This window comes from Apteryx mantelli, chromosome 6 (assembly GCF_036417845.1).
Source record: "Apteryx mantelli isolate bAptMan1 chromosome 6, bAptMan1.hap1, whole genome shotgun sequence".
In the NCBI taxonomy this organism is placed as follows: domain Eukaryota; kingdom Metazoa; phylum Chordata; class Aves; order Apterygiformes; family Apterygidae; genus Apteryx; species Apteryx mantelli.
Window position 1 is genome coordinate 25,965,778 of NC_089983.1, and position 18,183 is coordinate 25,983,960.

Consider the following 18,183-nt stretch of genomic DNA (forward strand, 5'->3'; position numbering starts at 1 on the left):
TCAAATAAAGGCATTATTTAAATTTGTTTCAAAGATGCTCAGTTTGGCCACTGGAGACAATAGTTTCTAGAATACCTGTCTTGATTAAGAATTTTTACCAGCTATAGCTTCCTTTAGGGAAATGGGATGCTTCCTGCCCTTGCATGAAAATTTTCACATGACGGAGGCATTTATAAGTGTTAATTAGGAAACTAAAAAGGAGTAAATAGGAAAGACAAACCATATGTGGAAAAGGAGAAATGAGAAAATTGGAATGTTGGTCAACAGTATAGAATGATTCTTTTCAGCTCCTAGCAGGAATCAGTGTGCTGTAGGAAGAACTGTTAGCTAACTGCAAACAGTGCCCAGCCACCCGGTTTCCAGGGCAGCAACTTCTTTCATAGAAGTGGTCAGTGTAAGAAAGCAAAGGACAGAGGACTACATCTGAATAATTTAACAAAATCCATTGTCTAATAAGTTCCACTCATCACAGTGGTTTTCAAATTTTCTTCTATGCTATGTTTCTTTTAAAAGAAGAACAAATTTTTCTTTCAGCATGATTTCCCTTACTTTGAAATCTGAAGGCATATTAATGTCTAGTCTATCTGCAGGGGTGTTCTGGAGGCATTTCTGCCAGTTAATTCTAGTCCTTTCTCAACATTTTAATCAATTTGTGGGTTATCCTGGTGAAAAAGTTAGGCATGTGTTACTTCCTGAATCAGGGATTAGGAGATTTATGGGTGGCAATAACCTGATAAATTGACTTTGGGACTTCTTCAGAGTGTAATTCCACTGACGAAAGTGAGGAACCAGACTCTGGTTTCATTCATTGCAGGTTTTAAATCAGTCCTCATTTAAACAGAGATTTATGCAAGGATACTAAGAGCCTACATGGGAGACTTATTTGAAGGATGAGCAGCCTGCTTCATTTTCTGAGTCTGCCTAATTATGTTGTATATAATGAATGTAGATCTTGACCTACAGCACTGGCGCAGCTATGCCTGCGGACCTGGGTGCAGCTAGAAAATTGGTATCAGGGTCTGCAAGAAGTGCTAACAGACACTTGGGATTAGCACATTTTGTATTTTTTTCCACAGTGAGGTGGTCCATGAGTATGATTTCACCATTAGAAATTTTGCAGGAATGTTTCATGTCAGTGTCACAACTCCAGGATTCTTTTAGAGTCGAAATTATTTTCACCTTGATTCATGGTTCATCAAGTGTTAATTAAAGAGGATTAGGAGACTTTGCACTCTCAGTCTTATTTATGCTAAATAAGTATGACTATGTACTGAAAGTATATTGAAGAAAGAAACTGTGTGTATCATAGCAACATAGCTTATTCAGGAAGAAGTGGATGAATTCAAAATAGAGGATGTGCCAAAGGAACAGGTGTAGTCTAAAATATGAAGAATGTTTAGAAATTAATGAGCTGCAGTTTTCAATTAGAACATGTACTGAATCATTCTAAACTGAATTATTGTGTAGGACAAAAAAAGCTAATATTAGAGACATTAGACTGCCAGAGAAGACTAATGTGAAATGAATATTATACATCAGGTAAGAAAATATTAATGAGACATAAAAAGAAATTTCCATAGTGCTTGCCCATGTTATACCAATATTCAAGTCTCCTGTTCCATGAGTAAAAATCCCTTATAAATATAATAATAGAAAGGCCCTGTGAATTACATGATTGTTGTTATACCTAAGTGTATATGTTTTCAGTTACAAAAAAGGTATAGAGTTTTATTCTAAAAATTGCTTTTAACAATATGCTTTTTGATATTACAAAGGAAGTGTTGTAAATTATTTATATTTTGTAAAGTTTGGCCCCCATCAACATTTCATTGCCAGAAGACAGATGAGGTTCCTCACCAAAGGGTCTGGTTGAGTTTTTTGATGTGTCTTCTCCTTTTATTTAATTTAATTTGAGGAAATCCTTATAACAGTGTGGGTCAGATGAAAAATAAATCATCATCAGTTGCCTGTGGTTTCAGAAATTAGTCTAACAGCCTAATTTCTCTTACAATGTTTAATGTAGTATATTACTGACAAAGAACATTTGCCTAAAGAGTAATACTCATACAGCTGCTAATTTGCATTAGGTTTTGACTATTATCACTCCTATAGAGCACATTGTCTTGTAGCATTTATAAATGACTATAAAGTTCTTTTTGGAATAAAATTTGCCTTAAAGTGTCACAAGTCAAGTGATTTTTGCTGGAGTGACACCTCACTGCAGTAACCATGTCCTGGTCACAGAGGCACAGCTCCCTGTAGGCCAGCCAGGAGACAGAAGCCACTAACAAAGAAATAGAAGAAAATGCAATGCTGTTAGCAGAAAAAGAAAATGATGATTAAATTGGAGCGAGATAGAGAAGCTGCTCGGGAACAGGAGTTGGTATAGAAAGAACTCCTTGAAGGGAACCGTTGTCATTTAAACGCTTTCCAGAACAACCTTTGCGTGTTGCTCATCAAGGTCAGAGCCTCTTCTTTAGGCAAACCTCCTTGCTACCATTGGCTGCTCCTCCCCGAAGTCTCATTGCTGCAAGACACAGAGCTCTCAGAGCAATGCCCATCAGTGTAGTGGTTGGCTTAAAGCGTAGGATTAGTCCTCTCTGTTCCTCTGCTTCTGCCTTTTCCCTGGAGAGGAGTACAAGGGATATAGTCAGCTGCTTTAATTCACCATTTAGCTTACCACCTTCCTGGCCCAGGCTCCTGGCAAGAGGAAAGGTAGCTTGAATGGATCAAAAAAAAAAAAAGCTATAAAGGACAGAAGGATGGGTGGAATGGATTGAAAACAAAGCTGTAAAAGATAGGCTTCATCTGAAGGATTTACTGGAGACCAGTTCTGCTGGTTCTTGATGCTTCCTCTCCTTGCTTATGTGACTGTTTTACGCCCTATCTCTCAGAAACAATGCAGCTATGGCTTCCTGAGGCAGGGAGATGGTGATCTCCACGTTGTACCTGCCCTTGGTCCCCTCTGTACTTACCAGATCAGGCTGGAGTTGGCCCCCTTTTAATTCAGCTTGTTTTCTCAAGGAAAGAAAGAAGCTGTAATAATGAGCTGCAAAAAGTGAGGAGAAAAATTGGTTAGTGTGATACCTCAGCTTGAACCCACTGCCGTGGGGAAATACTTTCCTCACCACAGTAGGAGTTAGGAATGAAAAGATTTTGGTTTTTAGCTTGCTGGCTATCTTTTTGCAAGGTGTTTGATTGACATATCCTGCCTCCCTCTCACACAGCTTGGTAACAGCTGTGCTTTTGTTCCACAGTCATTGCTTGCCCCTTACAGACCGGCTGGTAGTCTCTGATGCCAGGGGAAGGCCTGGAGTCGCTGATTACTTTAACAGATGTGGGCAGGGGAGTGGGAGACGTCCCATGTCCGTGTGGTGCACTGACTGTAGGTGAGGAGTTCCTTGGCTCAGCCGCTTCCAGGCCTGAACCAAGACAAAAGCAGGAGCCCCACGAGGAGTGCAGTTAGCATCATCTGGTCCATCTAGTTCAGACACTACCTTGTGCTGAAATCTATTACTGGCTGTTTATACAGCATAACAAAATTGTACCTGTTGTTTTTAAAACCCAGTTGAGCAGCGTTATTTGTTGCAACATCCAAGTCCCTATCTGTGCATATTCTCACATACCCACATACATATTCTCACATACCCACACGCAGAACAGAGGGACATTTATATTAAACATAACCCTCATAGTGTTTGGGGGATATTTTTGTCTATGGAATATTAAGGAAATCCCTCAAATTCCCCTCCTGCATCAGTGGACACGCTGGGCCACTTCCTGACCTCACCAAATGCTAAGTCATTTGATGTTAACAGAGTCATCCTGAACCAGAACAAAAGCTGAACTTGTTACTGGAGATATTTTGAGTTTTTTATTTTATTTTTACCATTGCTAGATCCATGGGTATATATCAAAATAGCCCCCCTCCCTAAGAAAAGAAATGTGTTTTTTGTTTGCCATTGAAAAGTACCTTGCTTTTGTATCACTATCCAGAAAAGCAAATGTTAATTGCTTTTGTCTTGGAGTCTGTTACTGAAAGAGATAAATGGTCATAGTGGATGCTTTTTGCCAGTGTGCAGTTTCCACTTGTCATTTCCAAAAGGCCCATCTTGATAACTGCGTGAAGTAAATCTATAACCAGTCACGCTAGCAGTAACAAAATAAGCCAGACTGTCCTAGATCTGAATCAGCTGCAGTGATCAGTAGGTTACAGAAAAAGCACTGTTATGTTGGCTTTCTTAAAGGTCTGTTTTAAAGCGTACGCTTGCTTGTCATGAAAACAAGGGTACGTCAAGGTATTTCTGGAAAGCATATTAGTATGAACCTAACACAAACAGTGTTAATATTCTCTAGTTTTAATGCACAGTACAATACCAAACTAATTCACTTTTTTGCAGTAATTTCTAACAGCTTATCCCTGGAAATATTGGGCAACATTTTTTTCAGGAATTTGAACTTCTGTTTGGATGTTCTTTTTTAACTGTCATGCTTTAAATTAAGCCAACACATTGGTTGAGTTTTTTTAATTAAGGTTTTAATTAAAAGGGCTTTTTTAAAACCTGTTTTAAGTTCTAGATATAAAAATGCTTATTAAAATTGCTTGCTCTGGAGATTATATATGCTTTTATCAAAAAAGTCTGAAAATATAAATAGCCATTTCTTAGTTTTTGCAATAAGTATCTCACTGAAAAAAAAGTACAAATTTAATTAGAAACCAGTCCATTTGGAGATTTTTTTTAATAAAAAATAACTCCAGTATTTTCAGAATTTTGCTCAGCAGTAAGTTTTCATCATTCAGCCAGGTCTAAACCTAAACTCACCTCTGGGTAACTCTGCTGACTTCAATAGGAGTTATGTGTCAAATGAGCATCTCGGTATACAACTGAGCTTTGTGTGAACCTGATGTTATCCATGTGCCATGAAAATGTGGCTATGCTGGAATGGCGGCAGGAGAAATATTACCATGCTAGGAAAGACTGCACGATGGTCCCATTCATCAAGTTTCTGAAATGTTAGCTTTCAGGTTGAACTTTTTTTTTTATACTATTTCCACCCTCCACTCACACAGTCTATCTGTGGATAGAGGCTATTCCTGAAAATCTTTAGCATGTTTATAAATGGAAAAAAAAAAATGAAATGAAAATAGCTTATGACCAATTTTAAATAAAAAGTGAAATTTTGGAGTGTTTTTCCCCCCATGGAACAACTCCGTAAATGAAATGAAATGGGAAAATTATATTTAGCACAGAACAGACCTTCTCCAAGAAGAAATGCATTGAAGGAAAATGGGCTTAGTTTCACTATCTGATTGATTAGCTTTTGAAAATTGTGTACTGAGACCATAAAATGTGCTCATAAAGCGTTCAGGCAAGAAAGGTTTTTCTGAGCATATGCATTTGGCTAAGTTCACTATACAGTGAAACAGAACACTACAAAACATACAGTGGCTAACTGCATAGCAATCCAGGTTTGTTTGTCAAATATCTCATTCTTTGACATATGTACAATAGGGCATCATCTCTGATTTAAAAAAATGCATGCAATATAACTGGTGGTTAATATTATTATTGAAATGCATTCCTTAGAGGGAAGAGATTGTATTATACATAAAGTCTGAATCAATAAAGGCATATTTAGTCATTACAACATGAAAATACCATATGAGAATGAAAACATTGCATGTGTATTTCCAAGACTGAAGAAAACATGATACTGTGTTTGAGAGAGAAGACAGGTGGTCATGAAACTAAAAACCATTTTATACTGGAAATGCACATGGAGTTCAGGATGTCTGATCAAGTCTGACCTGGGCATTTTAGGACTTGTGAGCTAACCTGACTCTTGAATGTTCTGTTTTTTTCTGGAGTAATTTTAGTTTATTACTCAACAAATGGGAAATGCATTGATTTGCCTTTTTAGAGAGAGAATTTGTCTGATGCTGCCTGAATTGTGTGACTGTATTAAACTTTACATAATGTGACTGTTTCAAAGAGCTCAGAGAATGACTAATTAGAATTTACTGCAAGCCATGGATGACTTTAAAAACATTTCTGTGGAGTCTTCATAATAAGACTTCTGATTCTGAGATTTGTACCAGAAAATATACACATATTATCCAAATAACACTTAGAACAAACACTGCTCAAGAAAACAGCTGTTTCTACAACGCTCTAAAGGACTACTTAAAACGCTCTAAAGGACTACTCTCAAGGGAAAAGTAAAGAAAGTGGTGTCACTGTAGGACACGATTGAAATATTCTTGTGATTGAAGTTTTATCACAAATGAGAACATTTGAAATAGCAAGTTATAGTCTTTTGGGTTTTTTTTCTTGAGTCCATATGTACGACTTCTAGACATCTGGCTTGGTTTAAAGGTTGTTGTATTGCTGGTTTTGTTTTTTTTAGTGCTCGTTTAAGTCACTAAAATGTGAGGACTAAAAGGCTGCTCAAACTGTGTGCTTTTCTGAGTATTTGCTTGTCTGTTACTTCCAGTTGTTCCATTTTCAATTCACCTCAATCTCATGAAATCACATCCTTAATTTAATTTAAAGAAATACAGTCCTCCAGTTTCCTTCCTTCTGGAGTCTGCACAGCATATTGCTCCCTAAATATGCAAATGATTGCAGATGCATGTCACAAACAAGTAATAAAAAAATCAAAACTTAAAAAAGTGGAAGGGAAAAGATCTTCCTTCTTACTTTTCTCCCTCCTTTTTATTCAGTACACAGTAGCCAGTATCTAATAATTTTCCCCATTAAAGTAGACTTCAGGCAGAGCAAGTTCTGAAGGTGACTGCTGGAAAATAAAAGGGCTGCTAAGATGGGACTTGGATGGATGGTAGGAGTGTAGGAGCTGCTGCGGGAGAGCAGATGTAGAATCAAGAATCAGTCAAGGGTGTGAGAAGAAAAGCAGGACCTAAAGGTTTGCAGGCTGGGAACAACAACAGAATAGGGCTCCTGGGCATGAGAGGACATCAGGAGAGACCCATTTCCCACAGAATTTGAACCGACCCCCAAGGTCTCTGATTTCATCTGTTTGTTCTCAACAGCTTTGGGAAAGATTGCGACTCTTCTCTGTAGTGGTGGGGCTTCCTGAAGGACAGTGGTTTGCTCCCTGTTACTTTATTAGCTCAGGTCCTGTTAATCTAAAGATCTGGACCTGCGTGACCCAAACTCCAGTCAGCAAGGTGTGTGCAACACAAGTCTTATTCTTCAGTTCAGTTGTCAAAACTAAAGAAGATGAAGGCTGTGTTAAAAAGAGCATTAGCTTGCAGCACCAAACTCCCAAAGTTAGGAAATGGCTGAAGAATGAGTATGCAATTACATAATTATGTAATCTTAAAGTTGTTATATGGGGATAAATTTTAATTACAACAATATGTTAGGGAAATAGATAAGATTTTTCTTTTTCAGAACTTTTGAGTGGCTAACTTCTTGGCTCTAACTTTCTTTTAATCTAGGTTTCTGGCGTGCACAAATATAATGCATATAGCACATGTAAAGGACTGTAAGTGTATGTATGCACAGTATTCCTAAATTTGTAAATACCAGAAAGTGCTTTACACTGAACAATGTAAAGCGGCTTTATGTAAAACCAATAACCAGTCTTAGTTAGATTACTCTAACATGAATTACTGTTAGAATTAAAATTCACAATCTTATAACCTTTCAGATTATAAAGCATTTTCATAATTACAGCCATGAGATATGACCTTTCCCTGTTGTGTGGTTTTGCTTACCTTTTATTGGCATTCTTGGGATTTAATTTTCTAGGATCCAGAAATCATTTTCTACTAATGTTACTCTAAAGTGCAATTGACAATAAATCAGTTCTTCAAAATTAGGGGAAAGGAAGTTGACGATTGTCAAAACACAAATATGCACTTTACCAAAGATTGAAAGGAAAATTCAGAATGCTTTATCTTGCTGCTTAAGTGAAGTTATACAAAAGCTAATAAGGGTGTGATTCTGATAGGATCTGAGTATAAATGTACTCTTAAAAATGGTAGGCTTGTTTCAATAGTGACATATATTGTTTTCCAACAAGTTCAATGTTCAAAGAGTTTATTTCCTAATATGAAGTTTTGGTGATTTATTTTTTCCCTTTAACACTGGGTGAAAAAAGGAGGAATTTTAGGGTTCCAAGGAAACCTGTAACATCATTACGTTTCCAGAACTTCCCAATTTGCTTCCTGAACCTGTTCTCTTGCCTTTCAGAGAGGATGACTCTGCTCTTCTGGGTCAGGTTTAGGTCCGTTGTTCCACGAGGACTTTTGCCCTGTTTAGTGCTTGGGAACAGAACTCTGAAGTGACTTTAGCTTGAGAGAAAGGAGCGAGTGAGCTCAAAGGCCTGTCTACTTCCTCCTCCCCTGAGTTACTGTCTGTACTTTCCCACTATTTCCACTTAAATGCTGCAGCCAGTTTTTGCCATATCTTACTGTTTACCTCTTTCTTTTTTTTTTTCCTATTGCAATGTAGACTTATACTATATATAGAAGGATATGCAGGGAAATGTGAGAAAAGACCATCTATACACTTGCAGCAGAAATGAGTGGTTAAAACCAAGCAAGGCAGATTGAGATTACTATTAGGAAGTAGTTTCTTAGCAGAACGGTGGCTGGGGCCAACCCTGCAAATAGTTTGGAAGCAGGTTTCGACATCCTATTAACCACCTCCTGTCTGTATGGAAACCGTGAACTGCGTCACATATTCCCAAGGCCTGCATATGAGCCACTAAGGGCTGACAGCTTCATCCTGTAAAACCTATAGCCTGTGTTTTGTTTATTAGCTATTAACTTGCAGTACAAATCAGTGGTTGGTGAAGCGTATTTGTAGAACCAAAATCCCTGCAACCTGCTCCTATGTTGAAGCCCTGTAGATTTTTCAGACCCATAGAGAGGGTGCTGGTGGCCCTGCAAGGAAACTGTGGAAGAGCATTACTCTGCTGAGCCTTATCTGCAGGACTGAGCTAAATGGTAACACTGTGATGCAGCTGCAGAACGCACACCACTTCCACCCAGAAGCCTGCGACAAACTGCTTGTCTTTGGTTGTTACTGAGTCATGAGAGATAAAAATACCTCCGTCGTCTCTGCTGAAGAGGGGAGAGTGTGGTGCTGCAGGTAGGCAGTCTAAGGAAAGGGAGAGGAGGGTTGCGCTCTGGCTAGTTGCACAAGCCAGTTGTATACATGGAGAGGTCCCTCCTGAGTCCTGAACATTGCAGAATGTTGTCAGTCCCACAGCGTAACGTATGTCAGAGCAAAGGTCCGTTTTTGCTGTCTCTGACAAGGGCTGTTAGCAAATGCTTGGAGAGAACTAGAAGAAAAAGGGCATGACTAGAGTGGTCCTAGCGGCATACCCCTCTGCTGTCAGCAGCCATAGGGACCTCCTGAGCTGGGCGATGGCAATGCATAGCTCCCAGTGGATATCGATATCCTCCAGGCACTCATCTAATCCCTTTTGAGCCCGTTGTACCTTGGCCTCTGCTGCATCCTGTGGCAGTAAGTTCAACGATTTAATTAGGCTTGTGTGAAATATTGCTTCCTTTGGTTGTGTTAGAGCTCGCAAGGACCGGATGGTCCTGTGCTGTGCACGTTTCTTCATCAGTTGCATCAGTCCAGGCCGTAGGTTTCAGTCTGATTAGAGACTGTTTGTCAGTCACCTTCTGTCAATGTGCATATATCCCGAAAGAGAGGTGCCATAGCAAATCTGGTTTTAGGTCTTTGGTGGAAAGGGTGGTATAAAGAACTTCCAGAGGCTTTTGTGCTCATCTCTACTGAAAGAAGAGGAGGCTGTCACATGGCGTGAGTTTGATGAGCATCTTTTTATATGAAAAACATTGAAAAATGTAATTTTAAAGGATGAACAATGAGCATCAGCAGTTACATTAACTGATGCCAGAGCTACTCTCAGCTTTACCTCCAGGTGCCATGCCCACGTCAGACTGGGGGGGAGGGCAGAAGAGAGCTGTTTTCTTTAATGTCTCCTGATTTTTCCTTTCACAGTATTAGCCTTGCGTGTGCGCCTCTGAAAATGTATTGAAATCCTCTAGCTTTGGGATGCAAAAAGATGCCATTTTGTAATGCCGCATGACTCATTCATTGCTCGTTATCCTCCTGCTGATATTTTTCCTTGAGCCAGCAAGAAAGGCTCGGGGGGAGGCGGTGGGGGAGAGCCGCGGCAGACGGCGCCCCCCGCTCGCCTGGGCTCCATTGGCTGCTGCCGCCCGCGCCGCCGGCCGCAGGAGCCACCCCCGGACCCCGCGCCGCGGAGCAGCCGCGCTCCGCTCCCCTGCTCTGCACCGCCCCGCTCCCCTGCTCTGCACCGCCCCGCTTCGCTACACTCCACTCCCCCGCCCCGCCCCGCCCCGCTCCCCTCCCCTCCCCTCCCCTCCCCTCCCCTGCTCTGCACCGCCCCGCTCCCCTGCTCTGCACCGCCCCGCTCCCCTGCTCTGCACCGCCCCGCTCCGCTCCCTTCACCTCCCCTGCTCTGCACCGCCCCGCCCCGCTCCCCTCCCCTCCCCTCCCCTGCTCTGCTCTGCACCGCCCCGCTCCGCACGCAGCATGCCAGCAGTGCTCACTCAAAATGGACATCAGGGTCTTTCTTGAGTAGGAAGCTTGAGCTTTTAGAAATGCGTCTTTTAGTCAAAAGTAACGTGACTTGCTAAATGGATGAAGAGGCTCTGGGCTTGCTCACGCTGTCACTGACTCCGATTTTTATCTGTATTCCAGACCCTTAAGTTTTTCACGATCAGACCAGATCCCCTTAAAAAAATCAGCAGCAAGAAGAACCTGTCTCGTTAAGTTAGCCTTTTGACAAAAAGTACATTGTGATGATCATGCCATTCTTCCGAGCGGTATAGCTTTCAGGAGTGTTCGTTTTTGATTTTTTAAATTGAGTCCGATAAGTACAGAGTACAGATCAATACAGGGTTCTGTTTTTCTTTCCTGTCAGTTCCAAAATGCCATCCAAAGAGTCTTGGTCAGGGCAAAAAGCTAACAGAGCTACAGTTCACAACTCAAAACAAGAGAGCCGTCAACAAGATTTATTGATAGCAGCCTTGGGGATGAAACTGGGTTCTCAAAAGTCATCTGTGACAATCTGGCAACCTCTTAAACTCTTTGCTTATTCGCAGCTGACATCACTTGTCAGAAGAGCAACTCTGAAAGAAAACGAACATATTCCAAAATATGAGAAGATTCATAACTTCAAGGTAAGAAATTATGCAACTTATTTATTTTTAAGGTACAGAGCCTATTGTTTTTTATTTTAAAATGAGTCCAGGATTGCATGGAAATAACATATATGCAGTTTCTGAGAACTTAAATAGTTCAATTAAATCTTACTGCCAGTTAAGCCAATTAGACATTTTTGAAACATATCAGCAAAAGAATGAGGATTTTGTTGTTGAGTGCTTATATGCATTTATTTGTTTTGATATTATTTGCTGTATCTAGGATATCTGTGTTAATTAGAATTGTTTTATAAGGAAAGAGAGAGAGAGATACTAACATTGAGAAAAACTGGGAAAGTTTTCTTTCAATTTCTTTATTTTAATTCAGTTTTACTTATGATGCTATGATGTTGAAAAATCTTTGTTAGATCTTTGATTAGAGGATTAAACTTATCCCAGTTTGTCACTGGTAAATAGCTTTGGATATAAGAAGCATGTTCTGTTGCATCTGGATTAAGCAGATGGTCTGCATTTCCCTTAGTTTCTGGCTTTTCTCCTGTGTTAATGAATTGACTGTGATGAAAGGAGCATGGCTTACCATGGGGCTATTAGAGCTGCTGACATTTGCAACTACCTTTTGTTTTACTAAAATTTGCCTAGTCTTTTTGGTAGCTTCTAATCATCGTTTTAATTTTTTTTAACTAAATTATACTCTTTATTAAGAGAGACACGTGTCAACACAATATATGCATGTTTTGTGCCTGTATCTGTAATAAGTGACCAGGAAGGATTTGGTAATTCAACCTTTTTCAGTCAAATTACATCGCATAATAGGCAGTCTTTATTTGCAAAACTAAGTGAATTATTGTTTTACTGAATTCATGCAGGCGACAATGCAAACTTCATATATATTACCTGAAGCCTAGATTTTACCTTAAATGTGTTTTTTCTTATGTAGCTTTTGTTTTATTTATTTTAGGACAAGGGGAAATCATTAATATAATATAGGCATCTGATCATATAAGCATCTTTTAATTATCTCTTATTTTCAGTTTCGATTTCCATCACACGTGTATGTGTGAATGTACACATATGCATACATGTATATTTACCTACAGTCCATTTGATTTTATTTAGACTACCCTCTGGCTTTTGAGTTCAGATGACCACTAAAATTGGAAACTTTATATGATCAGGATGTTTTGTTTGACTTGAGTTCTTCAGTAAAGCACAAAATTGAAAACCATGTACAAAATGCTATATAAAAAAGCATTTAATGTGAACACTTGGCACAAAATAATCCTGCTGGCTGTCAATTAAATCCCAAGCATATTTTCACAAGGTCCTGAAGTGCCTCGCAACTTTGATTTTTTCCTTAGAATTGGAAGATAATTCCTGCAGATGCCCACAGATACTGATTTTCCATGTACTACAGTGTATGTAGGGTAATATGTATTTAATTTTGCATATATCTCTATTCTGTAGTTGCTTTCCTTTACCAGTCTGAAACACATCTGTTTTGAAAATAATCTGATAACCTGATTTTCATTAGTTTTGGTTTGTTTGTTTTTGTTTTTTCTGGAAACAGTTTCTGGAAAGTTTTGAGGCTGTGAGTTTTCCATCCTTTTTTCAAAAATGAACTGTAAGACTGATCCAAAGTCATAGATGCAGCACAAACTTTCCACAAAGGTTATTTTCTTTATAATAGTTGTACTGTAGTTCTCTTATACATACAGCTGCTAGAAAAATATATCTTTTAAAGTACTGTTTTCTCAAGTCAGTAAAATGGAGTCAGCTTACACAGGTAGTTTTTACTGTAAGAAAACAGAACAGAACAAAACCATTACGTCTTAAAGGGTATGCAGCAACCAGCCTACCTGCTAAAGGAATGTTGCTGATGTTAACAAGCTCTAAATTTGGCCACTGTCCCATTTAAGCAAATAACTATATAAACCCTTCATAATTATTGTGTTATAGATATGAAATGAATGGCCATCAGTAGCTCATGTGATTCTCTGCTTTATCATTCCTTGCATGTCAGATTTTTTTTCTCAAATGTATAGATGTCATCATTTAAAATGTCTAAATAAGTATCCTAGGTTGCCTGCCAAGTAGCAAATGTGTCACCCATGTAGGAAGGAAGGAAATGTCAGTCCCAGATTCTTTTCCAGGCCTTTTCTTGGAGCTTGACTTTTAAAATTAAAAAAAAAAACAAATTAAATAAATTTATATTTCTCAGCTAACCTACGGTGACTGCAGTCCCCGGAGACTCCACCAGCAAAAAGGAGGACACCCACTAGTTGGTGCCCCTAGGCCTGATGTTCTCTTCATTATGTAAGCACTGGGCAACAGATGAGGACCCTTAACCCTTTGCTTCTCTGATTAGTCACAGAAGTGGAGGGGTCTTAGAAATCCTTTTATACTGAAAATGCGATAACATCCCAGTAGAGGGAGGAGAGATAGAGCATCGTTAATCCCCAACACCGGGTACTGTTGTCTTGGAAAAGAGAAGAACATAGCAACAGCCACTGGGGAGATGATCTGGGGTATGCAAAATGCTGAAGAAACTTGGCCACAGATGAGGAGACTGAAATTCCCCTTCAGTCTCTGCACCTTGTGTTCTCGTCTACTAGGTGCCTTAGAAGGCCAGCACCAGCCGGGTAGAAATACCAGGCATTGGGACATAGGTGGAATTTAAACCCTCAGAAATTTGTTGCCTCTAGCAAACTTTAAATCATGTAGAGGAATGCTGCAATGAAGTAGTCGTATACTAATAGTCCTCCACAGAAGTACCAACTGGAGACTTGTGAATACGCCTAGAGAAAGGACAAACACAAAAGTTGTTTTTAATTCTGTTAATCTACATTTTGCTCGGGGGGTTGTTTGAAAGAAGAATGTAAAGACAGTTCTGCTAGGAGTGCTGACATGGTTGGGTTTTGAGAGGTTTTAATCTTGTTTAAATCTGCTGGAATTTGAATTATCTTCTGCCTCGAGTGGGTAGCCTGACCCACTGGGGGTGATTCTGAGCTCTGCAGGCAGAGCTAGCCGATAATGATCTTTTCAAGCTCCATAATATTCTCCTGATTGTGAAGTTATGGTCTGATATGAGCACATCTCAAATGCAAATACACAGGGGCTGAATTCTGTTAAATTAATCTCCATAAGTAAAGAAAGGGATGATGATTTATAAATTGCAGATCTGACTGAGTTTTTAATGCATATTCCTCAGGAGGAGAGGTGGATATTAAAAATACTTGATTTTTTTAAAGTGCATTTGGGCTTTTTGTATTTTATAAAAAGTTTTCTATTAATGTTTCTGTGTTAGTTAAATCTTCTCTATAAATTGAATATAAAAGATTCTATTAATTCAAATATATCAGCTAAAAGAGATTTTGTCTACAGTGTTTGACACAGCATTTTATTTAGCTCTAATTAAATAACAGGATTTGAAGGTGAACTGGGATCGTGAGTGTGACTTGATTGGGTCTGTCTATTTCATATTTGATTTCTTTTTCTTTCTCTCTGTATGCTCTGCTTTTCTAAAGTCCAGCACACTGAATGAGATCTCTTGTAAAGTAAATTGTCAGAGCAAAGCAAGACAGTCACTTCACCATCCCTGCAATTTCAAGCCCACCTCCCACCATAGAAAGGCTTTTCCTCTGCTTCAGTTTCGTATCCATTACAGAGGAAGATTGCACACTCTCTAAAACACGTATGTATCTATATGGACATGTGTATCGGATAGATGTCCAGTTTGTTTTTCCACCAATAAGTATGAAGAAGAGCATCTTCCATCTGGAAGCTCTAAGATGCGTAGGCTGCTCTTTAAATCTTTGAAGAGGGGTGTAACTGAAGCTAGTGTTGTTGTTTTTCTTATGGCAGAAAAGCTGTATCATATGGGATAGTTTTGTAACATTTCCTAGAAGTGGGCAGGGTAAATTTATACCTAATTACTCCCACAAGCTTATTCTACAGCTGGACCCTTAAATAAGAATGTTTTTTTTCTCTATCCCTTATAAACCTCATATTTTGTTTATCTTGCCCCAAAAGTGCAGCAATGGTGATAGCTTGTAAATGCAAATACAATTTCTTACATAGCTGAGATCTGAGCTATTCAAAAATTTTAAGGTTAAGACTAAGAATTATATTGTCCACAAAAGGAGGAGCACAATGGCTGCCACTGCAAGTTGTAATAGGTCTCTTGGATAAAACTCTCTTAAAGTCCACTAGTTTCAAGTCATACTCAGCTGTTTTTCTGAACAGACAAATGTAGGACATAGGCCCTACAGGTGTGAATAAAGAGAGACCGAGGTATTATTGTATTAAAATAAGAGATTGTGGATCTTCTTTTATAATTAGTTTTCTTGGTTTTAAAACCCTGATAAATACTTCCCCTTCTCTAAACCTCCTGGAATTTTGATGGCCTAAAACAGGGGCGTTTGCCAAGGCTTCACCGTATTTTCAGCCCTGAGAACCCCCATCAGGCTTTCTGGTAAATACACCTCCCTCTGAGTTGGTGGGCTCTTTGTTTGAATCCTCAGGAGCCAACACATTAATGAAATGGAGGGAATGCGGTGAGGGATGGCTGTCACCAACTGGGGCTTCAAGTGGCTCCAGAGAGGGGTTGGGGGGGGAGGGGGCAGCAGGGCCCCTCCTGGGCAGGCAGAACTGGGGCAGGCGGGCAAGGAGGAGGAGGTCCTGACACCACCAGGAACCTCCAGTTGAGGGGCAAAGGGGGCTGGGGCAAGGCTGAAAATCTGTGGATTGGTTATGGAGATGAGGGAGAGGAGCTCCAGGTTGGGATGTGTGTGTGTGTTAGACAAGAAGGGGAGTCTGAGTTGCTGGGGGTTAGGATTACTGTGGGATACCCCATCTCTTCTCTCTCCACTGAAGTGCTTTTACTGGAGAATTGGACATACATAAGATTCCGCTTGCTCAGTCCTGAGGAGACTCCAGCACCTCCTCATCTATCCACCTTCCCCCTACATCCCATATTTTTTTGCTGCTGAAAAAGAGAAATACCTAAGGAGGGCCTTATGCCCTGGCTCCATTCCTTCCTGACATGGAACATTTTCTGCACCTTCTCCCTGCTGACACTGGACTCTGGTGCTTTTGCACTGGCCTCACTCATTTGCCTCCTGCTGAGGCAAACAAGCTATTTGTATGTGGTTGGAGAAAACAGTAAAACCATGCATATCTAAAAGATGTAAACTAGGGGGAAGGAGGGCAGTCATGGAAGAGAAGTATTAATCAGGAGTTACGGGGTGAAAGCTTAAAAGAAAGAAGAGAAGGAAAATTTGAGATGAATAGCAGGAAGCTTTCTTGGTAGTGAAACATATTAGTCAGTGGAATAACCTCCCCATTACTTGCCAAATTTAAAACACCTGCATACAACAGTGAAACATCTTACAGTATCAAGGAGATCAGCTAGATAACCTTAAAGGTCTGTACTCCCCTCCAGCTTGTGTGATTCATGGGCCCTGGAGGATTTTTATCTCCCTTGACTTGTTTTGGGTATTTCATCAGACATCTCTGATTGCTGAGAAGATAACTTGTGCCAGGAGAGCATTCTGCAGGTATTTCATAAGTGCTGATACTCCAAGATATAAAAACACTTTTCTACCTAGATGAGTGCTGTGTTGCTTCACTGAAGCAAGAAGGTGTCCATGCCTGTCAAAGGGGAACTGAAATCCGCGTTTCTGTGCATCATTTTCCTGAGGATGTTGTCTTATTTCTCTTTCACTCTTCACAAAATAAATGTCTCCAGAAGGCTTTTTGTTAGCTTTCTGTGCAGTATTTGCTACTGCCACACTGTTTCTTAGTCACTATTTCACTAATACCTGAGATCTCACAGTCAATTAATTCTGTTAAATAAGAGTTGTAAGACCAGTGAATCAGTGATCAACATTCAAACGTAACTCTCTTTCAAACCAGCTCTTATCCCAGAGAGGAGAGGAGTTTTTCCACTCTTACTTAAGCTAAGTTAGCAGAAATGCTGATTAGTCTTATTTGTTATGATTCTCTCATATCTCTCTTACACTGAAGGAGAGTCCTAGCTATCTCTTTGAGGATGACCCATTTAAAAGGCCAGACACTGCTCTCCAGAGCAGAGACTATGTGCTTTTCCAGCAATAACTAGGGGCAGATTATAGCTTTAAAAGTGTCCAGAAAGTGAAGACTCAGGTGAAGACAAGTCTCCACAAGAAAAGCTTTGCCGGTATAGATAGACTTAAAAATCACTTTAACAGGCTGACCGTTGATACTAGCAAGAGTTATTATGCCAGCGAAATTTGTAGTACTTCTTTGAAACAAATAAGCTAACCTGGTCCTGTCCCATATTTTCGCAATGTAATTGCATCTGTGCTAGGTGTTTTTCCAGTGTAAAAAGTCATAACAAATCACTTCCATGCCAAACAGTATTATTCTAACAAGAGCTCCTCATGAAGGCCTTGTCTAAACACTGAGAACTGGAAGATGGGATGCAGGAGACATGCTGCAAAAAGACCACAAACTATGACAAACTTCTATTAAGCAGATCCATTTTTCTGTGACTTCTAACACAAGCTTGTTTCTATTTCTGATCTTCTGAAAACTGAGGCACCTGCTGATTTGGGGTAAATTGCTCTAGGCCCCCTGATTAGAGTATGCTGATTTTCACTAGGTACAGACCTGACCCTGAACATCTTTTCCAAACTTCAAGTGAGTCACCTCACTCAAATGAATATTCAGAAAGAGAACTGGGTACCTCTAGCAGAGTCTCCTGAGAGAGTCTCTACACATTCTCAAACATAAGAAAACCTCAGGAAATCTGAGTTTTCTTTTAGACTTTTAGTACTTGAAAAAAAAATGTTCAAAGGCAGGGAAAGTATCTGGAGAAAAAAACTTGAGAAAAACTTCCCCAAAACTTCTGAAAAGATCTTGTCAGTTCTGTATTGCTGCTCTGGAAACTCATTGTGTATTATAAGGCAGTTCAGGACAGAAAAGGTGTTAGGCATTGGTGGGTTTTATTC

At 39.7% G+C, this 18,183-nt stretch overlaps 1 protein-coding gene across 4 annotated transcripts in view; it reads left to right on the forward strand.

Moving 5' to 3' along the window:
• The window catches only part of CHN1 (chimerin 1), a 105,569-nt gene that overhangs the window by 62,587 nt on the left and 24,799 nt on the right, over nucleotides 1–18,183 (forward strand). For all 4 annotated transcript variants that reach the window (XM_067299028.1, XM_067299030.1, XM_067299029.1 and 1 more), the window contains one exon: nucleotides 11,135–11,212. In XM_067299028.1, the coding sequence (XP_067155129.1) occupies nucleotides 11,135–11,212 (78 nt within the window). The remainder of the gene's footprint in view (nucleotides 1–11,134; nucleotides 11,213–18,183) is intronic.